Source organism: Gadus morhua, chromosome 5 (genome assembly GCF_902167405.1).
Source record: "Gadus morhua chromosome 5, gadMor3.0, whole genome shotgun sequence".
NCBI classification, from domain to species: domain Eukaryota; kingdom Metazoa; phylum Chordata; class Actinopteri; order Gadiformes; family Gadidae; genus Gadus; species Gadus morhua.
The window spans coordinates 19,359,250-19,376,534 of NC_044052.1; the positions used below are offsets into that span (position 1 = coordinate 19,359,250).

Below are 17,285 nucleotides of genomic sequence, written 5' to 3' on the forward strand. Positions count from 1 at the left end.
CCAGTTTCAGCTGAGCATGCAAAGCTTCCTCTATATGGAAATGACCTGTTTCCACTCATCAGACTGGGGGTGAGAGTGACTGCAGACATTCTGGGAGGACCGCTGTGTCTCTTCTAGATTCACACTATTGGAATACAAATTCAGATTTACTGGAAACTATTGGAATTTAAAATGCACAACATTTTATCTGGTTGAAGCCGATCTTGGTTTGTATAAAATCCTTTAACTTTCCATTTGTTTGAAAGAAGTTGTCGCTACATTATTACTTGAACCCAGAATAATAGATAAAAACATTTTGTTCTGTGTATATTAAATGCATGGATATAACATTGGCTTGAAGGTTTTTTATTGAGTCAAATTAATAGACTTGTTTTAAAACAATAAACCGTTTGTAAGTGAGCCTTTAAAAATGTTATGAAAATAAATGAATGATAAATATATTTCATTCAATTAATATACATTCATACAATTAATGTATATTAATTATAATATTTCCAATGAATCAAATATCGACTAATTCATCCATTTTAGTGAAAAGCCAGAGTTTCTGTGTCAGTGAGATGAGTCTTTAGTGTGCGGGAGGTTTTTGTACAGCCTCTTAATGAGTTTGTATCACTGTGGTACACTTTTGGTGGAGGCACCAAACTCATAATTGACTGTAAGTACAAGGACACTTTTCTTTACCTGGCATATTTAACTTTCTCTAAATATAATTAAGCGTGATAATCTTATCTTTTGGAACTTTCTATATTTTTAATTTCTTGTCGTTTTTTTAAAGATAAGCTGAGGACAAAGTGTAAATATATTGTGCTACGGAGTTCTGACTTTTAAAATACACTGCATATGTTACATATGTTCTACAATATAATGTATTTCATGAAAGTCCTCATTATTGCTGTGGCATTATTCATTTATTGAATTGGCAAATCAGTCATATTTAAGTTTGAAGAAATTCACACTTGTCGATTAAGGTTAACCCAATAAAATGCTAAATTTTGAAGTTCAATCATTTTAAATATAAACATGTTGTTACCGTTTTAATGAAGAGATTTTAAACACAATGGTTTCCTTCCTCTTTAATGTCACCAACTGCTGGTGAACAGGAAGCTGTCCCTTCCCTCTGTGCTCCTATGAGGGCTGATGTTAACTGAGCCTGTTGTCCACTCCTCTCTCTCTCTTCCAGTGGGAGTGGTGCAGCCCACGCTGAGCGTCCTCCCTCCCTCCAGAGTGGAGCTGGAGCAGGGCAGTGCTACACTGCTGTGTGTGGCCAGTGGGGGCTTCCCCTCAGACTGGACGCTTGGCTGGAAGGTGGGGTGCAGCAGCAGGTCTGGGGGGGTGTCAGATAGCCTGGTGGTCCTGGGGAAAGATGGCCACTACAGCTGGAGCAGCACCTTGACCCTCCCTGCAGACCAGTGGAGGAAGGCGGGCTCAGTGAGCTGTGAGGCCAGTAAGAATGGCCAGACGCAGCCTGTCACTCAAACCCTGAATCCTGGAGAGTGTTCAGAGTAGAGCGGCTCCAGCATGGAGGTACTGGAGGATACAGATCTCCTCTGACACGTCTGCTTTATGTCTCTCTGTCTCAGGTGGCACTGCAGCTTTTGATGATTTACATTAATATAACACGTGTTTGATTCATTGACATTATGCTCTCTGGATTTTACCCCTTGCTTGTGTTGGTCACATGTTGAACATTTAATAAAGATGTTAAGATTAAATCCTTTCTTGTCATCATTTGCCATCATTTATCTTTCGTATTTCCAAATGAATGTGGATTCTAATGAGCATATAAAACCTCTGCCATCTTTATCCAACATATTTCCCTACCATTTTGAAAGAAGGGTTAAGGCTATGGTGTGTATCTCTGAAGGAGCAAAGTATTGTTTGTGGGGATTTCCTTGGAAAGTGTTTTCACTTTATCCAGTGGACCAGTGTCAGTCATAGAGCCACTGCTGCTGAAATGACCCACGTGTGTCAAACTGACTTTCTGTCACTTCATATAATAGTAGTTCAGAGAGATGCTCCAGATTTCTGCAGAAATCAACTTAGAAACTTGTAAAATTACGTCTCAAAAGACATTCAGTATCTCTCAACAGGACATAAGAACCCTAGCATGCTGAGTGGTGGAAACAGTAACATATTAATAATGTCTGTCTACGAGTTAAAGACCATACCGACAACGCTAAAAAATGTGTTTCTTTAAACGTATTCTGTGAGCAGTGAGCTGTGGCTATTCAAATGATGTCCAGTTTTAGCTGATGTGCATCTGTGTCTCTTGAGTCACAGAGAGTCAGGGTAAATATAGGGCTGAGGTTTTCAGAACAGTCTCTTGAGACTCCAGTGAAAGAAGTGTCCGTGCATGTCTCTATACCAGCTCAGTTGCGCCCTCTAGTGTGTAACCAACACCATTGCAATAGAGACTGATTCCATGACCGCCACTCTGTTCACCTCTTTAACAATAATTAAAATATTCCTGAGTAGCATGCTTTTGTTTCATCAGGATTGACCCTTAGTTCATAGATAAATCACGTCAATCCAATATTAAATCTCCTTATTTCACGTGTGCCCTCTGACTGGACAGCACAAAGACACTGGGGAGCTATGGGGACAATGGTGTTTGGATCGTATTTATTATTGTTCTACGTACGGTTTGGTGACCCTGGTCAGAGTCCAGTTTATTATTTAGTATATGTTTTTTAGTGTCTGGTGGGGGGGTGGACTTCGGCAGGGGATCCCCCCCCCCCCCCCGCTCCCTACCTGGTGTTGGGGGGGTGGATCGGTGTGGTCGATGGCTGGCTGAAGCAGCCTCACTGGGACAGGCTGCACACCTGTGGTGAATCAGTAATCAAGGCACAGGATAAACCAGTCATACACACGCGCACACACACGCACACACACACACACACACACACACACACACACACACACACACACACACACACACACACACACACACACACACACACACACACACACACACACACAGGACAGAGCTCTGTCACGTCTGTGGTCACCTCCTTGCGTTGTTTGTAATTTGTTGTTGTTGAGGCAGTAGTTTTATCCAATATGTTGCAGTTGCGGTAGTAGTTGTATGTTATACGTAGTAGTTGAGGTAGTAGTTGTATATAATACCGGGTGGTTGAGGTAGTACTTGTATATTATAGGTGGTAGTTGAGGTAGTAGTTGTATGTAATATGTTGTAGTTGAGGTAGTAGTGGTATATTAAACATGGTAGTTGTACTTGTATGTTTAATAATGCTGAGGGATATAATGCTGGCTCTTGGTTGAGGCCCCTGGTTAGAGCCAGCTCTGTGCTCAGCGCTCTGTGTCAGAGTCTCTTCCCCCTCAGCAGCTGCAGCAGGTTCCTGCTGTAACAGCTCAGTGTCTACGCAGTGTGACTGAGGGAGGTTTTGGTACGGCTCTCAATCACTGTGTGAACACATTGACACTGTTAGGATAGTGGAAACTCTGACAGTGATAAACTGCTGCATCTTCACGCTGGGCGCCGTTGATGGTCAGAGAGAAGTCAGTGCTGCTTCCACTGCCACTAAACCGAGCTGGCGTTGGTGATACAAGTTGGTTTCTATATTTTATGATGAGTTTGGGTTCTTCTCCAGGTTTCTGTTGGTACCAGTGTAGTTCATTACCATTGTAAACCGCTGTGTTGGTTTTACAGGTCAGAGTGACTGTGGATCCTGTATTAAAGGACACTACTGGTGTCTGAGTCACAGTCACCTGACTGCTGGTTCCTGTAGAAAACAAACAAAGCAAACATTGAGTTATCCAATAGAAAACACAAGCAAACAGAGAAGGGTGGTCCACATTTTGACTGAGTGGAATGAACCAACCTGCTAAAGATCCACAGACCACTGTCCAGAAAAGGAGGGTGAGGTGATTCATGGTTGCCACGGTTTCTGGGGTGTTGAGTGACAGCTCCGAGTCCTGCAGTGTTGAACTCAGAGGACTTTAAACCCTCTCAGAACCCCAGTTTCAGCTGAGCATGCAAAGCTTCCTCTATATGGAAATGACCTGTTTCCACTCATCAGACTGGGGGTGAGAGTGACTGCAGACATTCTGGGAGGACCGCTGTGTCTCTTCTACATTCACACTTTTGGAATACAAATTCAGATTTACTCTAAACTATTGAAATTTATCATGTATAACATTTTATCTGGTTGAAGCCGATCTTGGTTTGTATGAAATCCTTTAACTTTCCATTTGTTTGAAAGAAATTGTCGTTACATTATTACCTGAACCCAGAATAATAGATAAAAACATATTGCTCTGTATATATTAAATGCACGATTATAACATTGGCTTGAAGGTTTTTCATTGAGTCAAATTAATAGACTTGTTTTAAAACAATAAACCGTTTGTAAGTGAGCCTTTAAAAATGTTATGAAAATAAATGAATGATAAATATATTTCATTAAATTTCTATTCATTTATACAATTAATGTATATTAATTATCATATTTCCAATTTATCAAATATCGACTAATTCAGACATTTTAGTGAAAAGCAAATGTTTGTGTGTCTGTGAGATGAGTCTTTAAAGTGCGGGAGGTTTTTGTACAGCCTCTTAATGAGTTTGTATCACTGTGGTGGACTTTTGGTGGAGGCACCAAACTCATCGTTAACTGTAAGTACAAGGACACTTTTCTTTGCCTGGCATATTTAACTTTCTTTACATTTAATTCAGCAGGATAATCTTCATATTCTTTACTTTTCTATAGTTTAAATTTCATGCATTTTTTTCAGAAGAAAAGCTGAGGACAAAGTGTAAATATATTGTCGTACAGAGTTCTGTCTTTTAAATTACACTGAATATGCAACATATGTTCTACAATATAAGGCATTATCAAAGACTTCATTATTGTTGTGGCATTATTCGTTTATTCAATTGGCAAATTAGTCTGCATTTAAGTTTGAAGAAATTCAAACTTGTTTAAAGTCGATTAATGATAAACCAATAAAATGCTACATTTTGAATCATTTTGAATATAAAAATCTTGTTGCTGGTATAACTAAGAGATTTTTAACAAAATGGTTCCCTTCCTCTTTAATGTCACCAACTACTGGTGAACAGGAAGCTGTCCCTTCCCTCTGTGCTCCTATGAGGCTGATGTTAACTGAGCCTGTTGTCCACTCCTCTCTCTCTCTTCCAGTGGGAGTGGTGCAGCCCACGCTGAGCGTCCTCCCTCCCTCCAGAGTGGAGCTGGAGCAGGGCAGTGCTACACTAGTGTGTGTGGCCAGTGGGGGCTTCCCCTCAGACTGGAAGCTTGGCTGGAAGGTGGGGGGCAGCAGCAGGTCTGGGGGGGTGTCAGATAGCCTGGGGGTCCTGGGGAAAGATGGCCACTACAGCTGGACCAGCACCTTGACCCTCCCTGCAGACCAGTGGAGGAAGGCGGGCTCAGTGAGCTGTGAGGCCAGTAAGAATGGCCAGACGCAGCCTGTCACTCAAACCCTGAATCCTGGAGAGTGTTCAGAGTAGAGAGGCTCCAGCATGGAGGTACTGGAGGATACAGATCTCCTCTGACACGTCTGCTTTATGTCTCTCTGTCTCAGGTGGCAGTGCAGCTTTAGATGATATACATTCATAGAACATGTCTGATTCATTAACATTATGCCTTCAGATTTTTACCCGTTGCTTGTGTTGGTCACATGTTGAACATTTAATAAAGCTATAAAGAATAAATTCTTTCTTGTCATCATTTACTATTTTTTATCTTCTGTATTTTCGAATTAATGTGGCTTCTAATGAGCATATAAAACCTCTGCCATCATCATCAAACAAATTTCCCCACGGGGGGAGGCTATGATGTATATCTCTGAATGAGCAAAGTGTTGTTTGTGTGGATGTTGTAAGGTGTGTTCAGTGTATTCAGTGGAGCAGGGTCAGTCATAGAGCCACTGCTGCTGAAATGACCCACGTGTCTGACTATCTTTCTGTCACTTCATATAATAGTAGTTCAGAGAGATGTCCAGGTTTCTGCAGACACAATCTCAGAAACATGTAAAATTACGTCTCAAAAGACATTCAGTATCCCTCACCAAGACATAGAAACGCTAGCAGGCTGAGTGGGGGAAACAGTGACATATTCATAATGTCTGTCTATGAGTCAAAGACCAAACCGACAAATGCTAAAATATGTATTTCTTTAAACGTATTCTGTGAGCAGTGAGCTGTGGTTATTCAAATGATGTCCAGTTTAGTTTAGCAGATGTGCACCTGTGTCTCTTTAGAGACAGAAAGTCAGAGTAAATGTAGGGCTGAGACTTTCAGAAGAGTCTCTAGAGATTCCAGGGAAAGCAGTGTGTGTGCATGTCTCCATACCTGCCCAATGGCGCCCTCTAGTGTCCAACCAACGCCATTGCAATAAAGACTGATTCAGATTCAGATTCAATACTTTATTGCCCTACAACTCTGTACAAGTTGCTAGGGATTTTTTTTTGTGAGCTCATGACAGTACATAAGAAAGACCCACACAAAAGACCCTTAGATACAACACATAGGCAGATAAAAGAAAATGGGACATCCCCTCACATAAGACATATAGCCCTCTTACACCTTGCTGACAGGCCAGGGTAAATGCTGTATGTTTGATTAAAGTGGCAGGTGCTTATAGATGCAAGTAATGTGAAAATTGGCATGGATCAAGTCATGTGCAAATCTGCATAAGGTCCAATAAATAAGTACATAGTTAAGTAATCTCCCAGTATATAAAAACATAGTAGAAATCTGTGCATATTATACTATACAGGGCCACTGGGGGAGTCTGCATTCCTGATATACTGGTGTAGGGATGTAGAGTTGTTAAGAGGTGTAATGGTTCTGCAGTATGTGCTGTTGAGTAAGCGGGAGGTTTCAGCGTGGATGGCCCTCAACCTCCTACCTGATGGGAGGGGATTGAAGAGGGAGTTAGCAGGTTGGACAGTACCTCTGCTGGACAGTAGAGTGGCCGTACCAGACTGTGATTGAGAACGTAAGGACGCTCTCAAAGGTGGCTCGGTAGAACTGCTGCATCCCCTTACAGGCCACCCTAAACTTGTTTAGTTGGTGGAGGTAAAAAGAGCCTCTGGTGGGCTTTTTAAATAATAGCAGTTATGTTATCTTCCCATTTCAGAGAGGAGGAGATTATTGTGGCCAGAAATTTGAAGCTGTCTACCCGTTCAATTCAATTCAATTCAATTTTATTTGTATAGCCCTTAATCGCCATTACAGTCTCAAAGGGCTTAACAGGCCAAATACTTGTGACACCCCCCTTTACCCATGCCCCCACACGGGCAAGGAAAAACTCCCTTGAATCAGCAAGGAAGAAATCTTGAGAAGAAACGCAGTGTAGGGGATCCCTTCTTCCTGGGATGGTCAGGAGTGCAATGGGTGCCCAAATTGACATACAGGTAAATACATGCACATCATATTAAATTGGTGATGTGGTGCTGGCCGGTTAACCATGAGGAGAGTCCAGGCATCCAGTCCAGTAACCCTAACCCTAACCCTAACCCTAGCAACACGCTAGAACAGACAGAATAGTGAATTAGAACGGAAAAGTACATAGTGGGAATGTATAATGTGATAAGAAAAGCACTAGCAAAGAGAGTGGTCTTCACTTCGCATCTGTCGTTTTCACACTCCAAATGCAAGATTATAGAGGTGCGTTTTGAGCTTTCCTTTGAATAGCTCCACAGAGTCAGCTTCCCTGATCACTGATGGCAGCCTATTCCATAGGAAGGGGGCTCGATAGGCAAACGCTCTCTGTCCAGCCGATTTGATGGACAGAGGCGGGGTCTACTTCCTCTTCCTTCGGAAGTCCACCACCAGCTCCTTCGTTTTTGCAATATTTAGCTCTAGGTTGTGGTGGGAACAGCATTCAGTCAGGGAAAGGACCTCATTTCTGTAGGCACTGTCATCATCCCCTGAAATCAGCCCTATCAAGGTTGTATCATCAGCAAATGTAAGCATTTTCACTGAGTCACTGTGTGATATGCACTCATTAGTGTACAGAGAATATAACAGTGGTGATAATACACACTCCCGGGGGGCACCAGTGCTAATGTGTTTGGCCTGTGACAACTTGTCATTGATTTTGACAACTTGTGTTCTTTGCTGTACAGGAAATCTAAAATCCAGTGACATAAGGAGTTCTGGACACCCATGTTTTAGAGTTTATAGAAAAGTTTGCTGGGTAAAATCGTGTTAAAAGCAGAGCTGTAGTCTATAAAAAGTACCTTTTTTTAGTTGCCCGGGGACTCAAGATGTTGTAGAATAGAATGGATACCAAGTGACACGGCATTCCTCAACAGACCTATTTGTCCTATATACAGTATATGGAAACTGAAAGGGGCCTAGACAGACAGCTTTGGACAGATGATCACATTTGATTTTTTTAAAGATTTTCATTATGACAGATGTAAGAGCTACCGGTCTTTAATCATTTAAACCAGTGATGCTGGGCTTCTTGGGCACAAGAATAATAACAGCTGACTTAAAACATGTTGGGACTCTGCATTCCCTCAGAGACCAGTTAAAAATGTCTGTGAGTGCTGGGTTCAGTTCATCAGCACAACGCTTGATGGTAGTGGAGGATACGAGGTCAGGGCCTGCAGCTTTCCTGCAATTCAGCTTTTTAAGTAGTCGCCTAACCACATCCTCCTGTAAGACAAAAGGTGTTGCTCGGGTTTTGATGCCTGTTGGTTGTATAAGGGCATCATCCCGATCTTTATCAAAGAGGCAATAAAATTCATTGAGACTGTCAGGCAGCCTAGGGTCGTCACTGACTACTGGCGCAGTGCTAGAGTAGTTCATGGAAACGCTGATTCCATGGACTCCACTCTGTTCACCTCTTTAACAATCATTAAAATATTCCCTTGACCTTATGACCCTTAGTTCATAGATAAATCACATCAACCCACTTTTAAATCTCCTTATTGAATGTGAGCTCTCTGACTGGACAGCATTTATTATTGTTCTACGTATGGTTTGGTAACCTCGGTCAGAGTCTGGTGAACTGTTGGGTATGCTAACCCGGTTTATTATTTATATATTTGTTTGTATCTTGCGGGGGGAGTTGGCCTCGGCTGGGTATCCATCCCCCCCCCCTCCCTCTCTCTCTGGTGTTGGGGGGGTGGAGTGTGTGTGGTCGATGGCTGGTTGAAGCAGCCTCACCTGGCCTGAGTCAGGCTGATTGGACTCTGGGGCTGAGACAGGCTCACACCTGTGGAGAATCAGTAATCAAAGCACACAGGGTAAACCAGCCGTCCCACACACACCCACACGCCCACGCTCACGCACACACACACACACCACAATGGTGACTAAATCGATTTTCAACCGTTTATCTTCGTTCAAACCATTTAACAAATCTACACACTTGTATTTTCCATAATATCTAAATGGAATTTCGATATCATTTAAACTTTCTTCAGAGTCACAGTTTTAGTTTCATACCGCTTCGTTTTCAGCTGTTTTTATTGAAGATGTCTTCCCATTCTGACCTACTTCTGATGACATAAGACACACACACACACACACACACACACACACACACACACACACACACACACACACACACACACACACACACACACACACACACACACACACACACACACATATAATCATTAATTCCCGCTTTGCAGTGTTGTATAGTAGCGAAGTAGAAATACTTCGTTACTGTACTTAAGTAGTTTTTTTGGATATTTGTACTTTACTTTACTACTTATATTTCTCTGTACTTTTACTTTTACTTCGCTACATTTTGCGAAGAAAACGGATACTTTTACTCCGCTACATTTCCCTTGAATCCTTCGTTACTCGTTACAAAATCAACTCATCTTTAGAAAAAAAAAAATGAATCATGAGAGATATGAGAATAACGTCGGGGACTGTGGTAGAACACAGACTGCGAGCCTGTTTGGCGAATCAGCTGTCCCAGCGCACGTTCGCAAAGCCCCCTTGCTTAGTTACTGTTGCTACGTCGATCAAAACTCCTATGACTGTCAACACACAAATGCATGGCTAGGACGAGGGCAAGGGCTATCAAAATTCTACTATTTGTATCAGGCTGGTTTGTACACGCAGTATTACAACACTATCTTATACACTTCAATACGCTGTATATGTGCGTATTGGCGCGAAGTAGAATAAACGGAACTAGAACTGCAAGCAGTTATGCAGGGGTCCAAGAAGTGTGCATTTCGCCGGCACAACGCGACAAGAAATGTGCATTTCGCCGGCACAACCCGAAGCATGTGTTCAAAACGCTACCCTGAACCTGTGGATACAAAGGATTTGACGGTGGTAGGAGTAGCGAGAAGTCAGTGTGGCGTTTTCGCGGCGAAATTTTGCAGAAGATCTTGGACGGTAAGCCGTCCACGAGCCGGGCATATCAAACTGTTTATTGCCCGGCCTCTCTGTGATTATTCCTTACTTATTCTCAAAATTCTGACCCTTTGCTTTTTTATTAACAGCAGTTACTTGTACTTTTACTTTCAGTACTTAAGTACATTTAATATCAGAAAAGTACTTTTGATACTTAAGTACAGTAAAGATCAGATACTTTAATACTTTTACTTAAGTACTATTCTAAAAGGTGACTTTTACTTTTACTTAAGTAATTTTCCAGTAAGGTATCTGTACTTTTACTTAAGTATGGCTTTTGAGTACTTTATACACCACTGCCGCTTTGCACCTCCATGCCACGCAACACAAAATACAGTTCATATTGGATTCTGAGCATTTGACAATGTAGTGTCATTCATTTATTTCATATATATTTGTGTACCAAGGATGATTTACAAGGAAAGGACATATATTTTAATTTCTTCTGTATTCATTTGTATTCATATTCACATAAACTCATACTACAACATTTTAATGCAAACCAGTGTCGGGGAGCCTCTGTCCATCCTGGCCGTACCACCTGGTCAGGCTGCCCCTCTGTCAAGAGGGGCAGGGAGGGAGGGAGGAACGGACAGAGGGTCCCCCCACACCTCTTGGTATGACAGCCGCCCAAGGCCGCAAACCAAGCCTACGTCTGACTGCAGGACGACGGGCATCAAGCTACACTGCTGCCATGGTCTCTCCTGACTCCGGTGAACCTCACCACCACCACCACCACCACCACCAGCTACCAGTAAGTTGCCTTGTTTTGTATTTCTCATTTGCCAGTTGAGGGGAACATATTTAATTTAGTATTACAGTGTCTACAGAAAAGCAGGCAACATGTGCCCCCTTAGGCCTAACTCATGAGCCACTTCTGCAGCTGCTTCACCAGCTGTATGGACACATGAACTGATCTTCTAAAGGTGTATGCTGAGGTGGCTTCATCAAGAACACTTGGCTCTCATATCACTAAATCCTACTGGAGGGATAAAGGCAGATGCTGTATACTGTGAGGACAGTTGCTTGGTTAAGCAGAAGACTCCACTCATTGGTACACATGTAGACAAATCTTGGAAAATAAAAATTATTCTATTTCCTCACTGCACATGGCAGCCTTTGCATCTATTTGGCAACCTGTAATAGGCGAGTTTGGAAGGCTGGTTAGTCAATGACGGGTAAGATCCCACCTTAAACATTGGGACAACCTAAGGCAGGCACAGTCACTATGTTAACGGTTGCCATGTGAAAAATATGTGCTTTTACGATATATGCCTCGTTATTAAAGAACAGCAGTACTAAACTGTGATAAAATGGGAACCCACACTTTGTTGATCAACTTAAATGGGATGATATGTAGGTAGGACAAGTAAGGAGAGATTACAATGGAGAGAAAATGTCAAAAGAAGATACAATAAAATACATTTCTTTGACCAGCTCAACAAGAGTATTTGTTTTTTTCTTAAACCAACAGTAGTAATATCTTAGTTGGGCAGTCATTGTTATATTGTGAGTAAATGGAACATAGAAAATGAGTGACCAGGGTGTTGAGGTTGATGTGCTGGTGAGTGAGCTAGTCGCTGTCAGGTGGTGTGGCCAGGCGTCCAGTCATGATCACAGCAACTAAACCAAAGACGCAGTATGTGAGCAGTGAACTGTAGCGACTCAAATGATGTCCATTTTTAGTTGAGGTGCACCTGTGTCTCTTGAGTGGCAGAAAGTCAGTGGAAATATAGGGCTGACGTATTCAAAGGAGTCTCTGGAGGTTCCAGTGAAAGCAGTATGTGTGCATTCCTCCATAATAGCTCAATGGCGTCATCTTGTGTCCAACCAACGCCATTGCAATAAAGACTGATTCCATGAACTCCACTATCTTCAGCTTTTATTAAATAAATAGCTGGCTTGACTTGATTCATAATAATAATAATAATAATAAGAAAGTTGTTCCTTTCATCAGGACGCAAGCTGATTTAAATGTGGGTGACAAAGAACAAAACGACGTGAAAGATTATATTTTGAAACAATCAAAACAATAAATAAACAAATAAATAAGAAAAGATCATGTTCCAAAGTCCCGGCCCAGTAAGTGGGTCTTCGGTCAGCTTGTGAAAACGCAGTTGGATCCAGCGTTGAGGATCTCGATTTCCACAGAGTGGGGCAGCCACCCTAAAGGCTCTGTCCATAGCTGAAGTCCCTAACCCGGGGTGGGGGGGTGGGGGGGTAAAGCAGTCCGTGGTCTGAGGAATGGAGATTCTGGGAGGGGGAGTCGGGTCTGAGGAGCTGTGAGAGGAGCGGGGGCTAGAGGGACTGGGGGGTGAGGAGGAGGAGGAGGAGGAGGAGGAGGAGGAGGAGGAGGCGGAGGAGGAGGAGGAGGAGGAGGTGCTACAGGACCTTAATGGGACCCGGTGGAGGTGGATGAGGGGGGGGGGGGGGGGGATTGGTACACCGATCCAGGGCTCTGTGGGGACCCCCCAGTGAGGGACGCCCCAGTCTGGACATGTTTCTGAGGGGGTCCAATGCCTATCTGTTGATGGACTCCATGTGGGGAACCAGTGATAGGGATGAGTCTGGGACCCCCCCAGGTTGGGGACTGGAGAGAAGGGGCAGACGGAGCAGCCGTCCATGGAAGGACCAGATCCCCGACCTTCTGGGGCCTGGGGGGGCCCAACCAGGGGGGGGGGGGTTGTAGTTGGGGTTGTAGTTATATTCAATATGTTGAAGTTTTAGTTGGATGCAAAACAATGTAGTTCATGTAGTATTTGTATGTAAAATCTTGTTGTTGAGGTAAAGTTATATATATATATATTTATATATATATGCAGTAGTTGAGGTAGTAGTTCTATTTAGCAGTTGAGGTAGTATTTGTATGTTATATATTGTAGTTGAGGTAGTAGTTGTATGTAACACGTGGTAGTTGAGATAGAAGTAGTATGTCATATATTGTAGTTGATGTGGTACTTGTATGTAATATGTGATAGTTGAGGTAGTGTTTGTGTGTTTAATAATGCTGAGGTATCTAATGCTGGCTCTTGGTTGAGGCCCCTGGTTAGAGCCAGCTCTGTGCTCAGCGCTCTGTGTCAGAGTCTCTTCCCCCTCAGCAGCTGCAGCAGGTTCCTGCTGTAACAGCTCAGTGTCTACGCAGTGTGACTGAGGGAGGTTTTTGTACGGCTCTTAATCACTGTGTGAACACACCGCCACTATGGTAACTCTGACAGTGATAAACTGCTGCATCTTCACGCTGGGCGCCGTTGATGGTCAGAGAGAAGTCAGTTCTGCGTCCACTGCCACTAAACCGAGCTGGTGTTGGTGATACAAGTTGGTTTACTAATTTTATGATGAGCTTGGGGGCTTCTCCAGGTTTCTGTTGGTACCAGTGTAGGTCATTACCACCGTTAACCGCTGGGTTTGTTTTACAGGTCAGAGTGACTGTGGTTCCTGGATTAAAGGACACTACTGGTGTCTGAGTCACAGTCACCTGACTGCTGGTTCCTGTAGAAAACAAACAAACAAAACATTTAGTTATCCAATAGAAAACACAAGCAAACAGAGAAGGGTGGTCCACATTTAGACTGAGTGGAATGAACCAACCTGTTAAGGATCCACAGACCACTGTCCAGAAAAGGAGGGTGAGGTGATTCATGGTTGCCACGGTTTCTGGGGTGTTGAGTGACAGCTCAGAGTCCTGCAGTGTTGAACTCAGAGGACTTTAAACCCTCTCAGAACCCCAGTTTCAGCTGAGCATGCAAAGCTTCCTCTATATGGAAATGACCTGTTTCCACTCATCAGACGGGGGGTGAGAGTGACTGCAGACGTTCTGGGGGGACCGCTGTATCTCTTCTACATTCACACTTTTGGAATACTAATTCAGATTTAATGGAAACTATTGGAATTTAAAATGCATAACATTTTATCTGGTTGAAGCCAATCCTGGTTTGTATAAAATCCTTTAACTTTCTATTTGTTTGAAATAAATTGTCGTTACATTATTACCTGAACCCAGAATAATAGATAAAAACATATTGTTCTGTACATAATAAATGCATGAATATAACATTGGCTTGAAGGTTTTTTATGAAGTCAAATTAATAGACATGTTTTAAAACAATAAACCTTTTGTAAAAGAGCCTTTAAAAATGTTATGACAATAAATGAATGATGAATGTATTTCATTAAATTACTATATATTCATAAAATTACTATATATCAATTATAATATTTCCAATGAATCAAATATTGACTAATTCATCCATTCTAGTGAGAAGCCAGTGTTTGTGTGTCAGAGAGATGAGTCTTTAGTGTGCAGGAGGTTTTTGTACAGCCTCTTAATGAGTTTGTATCACTGTGGTTCACTTTTGGTGGAGGCACCAAACTCATCGTTGACTGTAAGTACAAGGACACTTTTCTTTGCCTGGCATATTTAACTTTCTCTAAATATAATTAAGGGTGATAATCTTATCTTTTGGAATTTTCTATATTTTTAATTTCTTGTCGTTTTTTTAAAGATAAGCTGAGGACAAAGTGTAAATATATTGTGGTACAGAGTTCTGACTTTTAAAATACACTGCATATGTTAGATACGTTCTACAATATAATGTATTTCATGAAAGACCTCATTATTGCTGTGGCATTATTCATTTATTGAATTGGCAAATCAGTCACATTTAAGTTTGAAAAAAATTCACATTTGTCGATTAATGTTAACCCAATAAATTGCTAAATTTTGAAGTTTAATCATTTTAAATATAAACATGTTTCCGTTTTAATGAGATTTTAAACACAATGGTTCCCTTCCTCTTTAATGTCACCAACTGCTGGTGAACAGGAAGCTGTCCCTTCCCTCTGTGCTCCTATGAGGCTGATGTTAACTGAGCCTGTTGTCCACTCCTCTCTCTCTCTTCCAGTGGGAGTGGTGCAGCCCACGCTGAGCGTCCTCCCTCCCTCCAGAGTGGAGCTGGAGCAGGGCAGTGCTACACTAGTGTGTACGGCCAGTGGGGGCTTCCCCTCAGACTGGAAGCTTGGCTGGAAGGTGGGGGGCAGCAGCAGGTCTGGGGGGGTGTCAGATAGCCTGGGGGTCCAGGGGAAAGACGGCCACTACAGCTGGAGCAGCACCTTGACCCTCCCTGCAGACCAGTGGAGGAAGGCGGGCTCAGTGACCTGTGAAGCCAGTAAGAATGGCCAGACGCAGCCTGTCACTCAAACCCTGAATCCTGGAGAGTGTTCAGAGTAGAGAGGCTCCAGCATGGAGGTACTGGAGGATACAGATCTCCTCTGACACGTCTGCTCTATGAATCTCTGTCTCAGGTGGCACTGTAGCTTTTGTTGATTTACAATAATATCATTGTCGTCTTTGATTCATCAACATTATGCTCTCTGGATTTTACCCCTTGCTTGTGTTGGTCACATGTTGACCATTTAATAAAGATGTAAAGAATAAATCCTTTCTTGTCATCATTTGCTATCATTAATCTTTCGTATTTCCAAATTAATGTGGATTCCAATGAACATATGAAACCTCTGCCATCTTCATCAAACAAATTTCCCCACGGGGGGAGGCTATGATGTATATCTCTGAATGAGCAAAGTGTTGGTTGTGTGCATTTCCTTGTAAAGTGTGTTCACTGTATTCAGTGGAGCAGTGTCAGTCATAGAGCCACTGCTGCTGAAATGACCCACGTGTCTGACTATCTTTCTGTCACTTCATATAATTGTAGTTCAGAGAGATGTCCAGGTTTCTGCAGATACGATCTCAGAAAGATAGAAAATTACGCCTCAAAATAAATTCAGTATCCCTCACCAAGACATTGGAACCCTAGCATGCTGAGTGGGGAAAACAGTAACATATTCATAATGTCTGTCTTTGAGTCAAAGACCAAACCGACAAATGCTAAAATATGTGTTTCTTTAAACGTATTCTGTGAGCAGTGAGCTGTGGCTATTCAAATGATGTCCAGTTTAGTTCAGCAGATGTGCACCTGTGTCTCTTTAGAGACAGAAAGTCAGAGTAAATGTAGGGCTGAGACTTTCAGAAGAGTCTCTGGAGATTCCACTGAAAGCGGTGTGGGGGACTCCTGGGGGGCACCAGTGCTAGTGTGTTTGGCCTGTGACAACTTGTTATTGATTTTGACAACTTGTGTTCTTTGCTGTACAGGAAATCTAAAATCCAGTGACATAAGGAGTTCTGGACACCCATGTTTTGGAGTTTATAGAAAAGTTTGCTGGGTAAAATCGTATTAAAAGCAGAGCTGTAGTACAAAAAAAGTATAAAAAGTACCTTTGTTTAGTTGCCTGGGGACTCAAGAGGTTGTAGAATAGAGTGGATACCAAGTGAAACGGCGTCCTAAACAGACCTATTTGTCCTGCATGCAAACTGAAAGGGGTCTAGACTAATAGCTTTGGACAGATGATCACATTTGATTTTTTCAAAGATTTTCATTATGACAGATGTAAGAGCTACCGGTCTATAATCATTGAAACCAGTGATGCTGGGCTTCTTGGGCACACGAATAATAATAGCTGACTTAAAACATTTGGGGACTCTGCATTCCCTAAGAGACCAGTTAAAAATGCCTGTGAGTGCTGGGGTCAGATCATCAGCACAATGTTTAATGGTAGTGGAGGATACGAGGTCAGGGCCTGCAGCTTTCCTGCAATTCAGCTTTTTTAGTAGTCGCCTAACCTCATGTAAGACAAAAGGTGTTGCTCGGGTTTTGATGCCCGTTCGTTGTATAAGGGCATCGTCCCGATCTTTATCAAAGCGGCAATAAAATTCATTGAGACTGTCAGGCAGCTTAGGGTCGTCACTGACTACTGGCGCAGTGCTAGAGTAGTTCATGGAAACGCTGATTCCATGGACTCCACTCTGTTCACCTCTTTAACAATCATTAAAATATTCCGTTGACCTTAT

General features: G+C 42.4%; 3 gene segments (V, D, J or C); all 3 read left to right on the forward strand.

Moving 5' to 3' along the window:
* Positions 1–627: 627 nt before the first annotated feature.
* On the forward strand, positions 628–1,715 carry LOC115543501 (immunoglobulin kappa constant-like; the record flags this gene model as incomplete). The annotated part of the segment is given in 2 exon segments: positions 628–658; positions 1,184–1,715. Coding segments are annotated over 2 exon segments (357 nt in total), but the record flags the coding sequence as incomplete, so codon positions are not given.
* Positions 1,716–4,608: 2,893 nt separating this feature from the next.
* On the forward strand, positions 4,609–5,695 carry LOC115543497 (immunoglobulin kappa constant-like; the record flags this gene model as incomplete). The annotated part of the segment is given in 2 exon segments: positions 4,609–4,639; positions 5,166–5,695. Coding segments are annotated over 2 exon segments (357 nt in total), but the record flags the coding sequence as incomplete, so codon positions are not given.
* Positions 5,696–14,732: 9,037 nt separating this feature from the next.
* Positions 14,733–15,829, forward strand: LOC115543504 (immunoglobulin kappa constant-like; the record flags this gene model as incomplete). The annotated part of the segment is given in 2 exon segments: positions 14,733–14,763; positions 15,283–15,829. Coding segments are annotated over 2 exon segments (357 nt in total), but the record flags the coding sequence as incomplete, so codon positions are not given.
* Between the last annotated feature and the right edge of the window lie 1,456 nt (positions 15,830–17,285).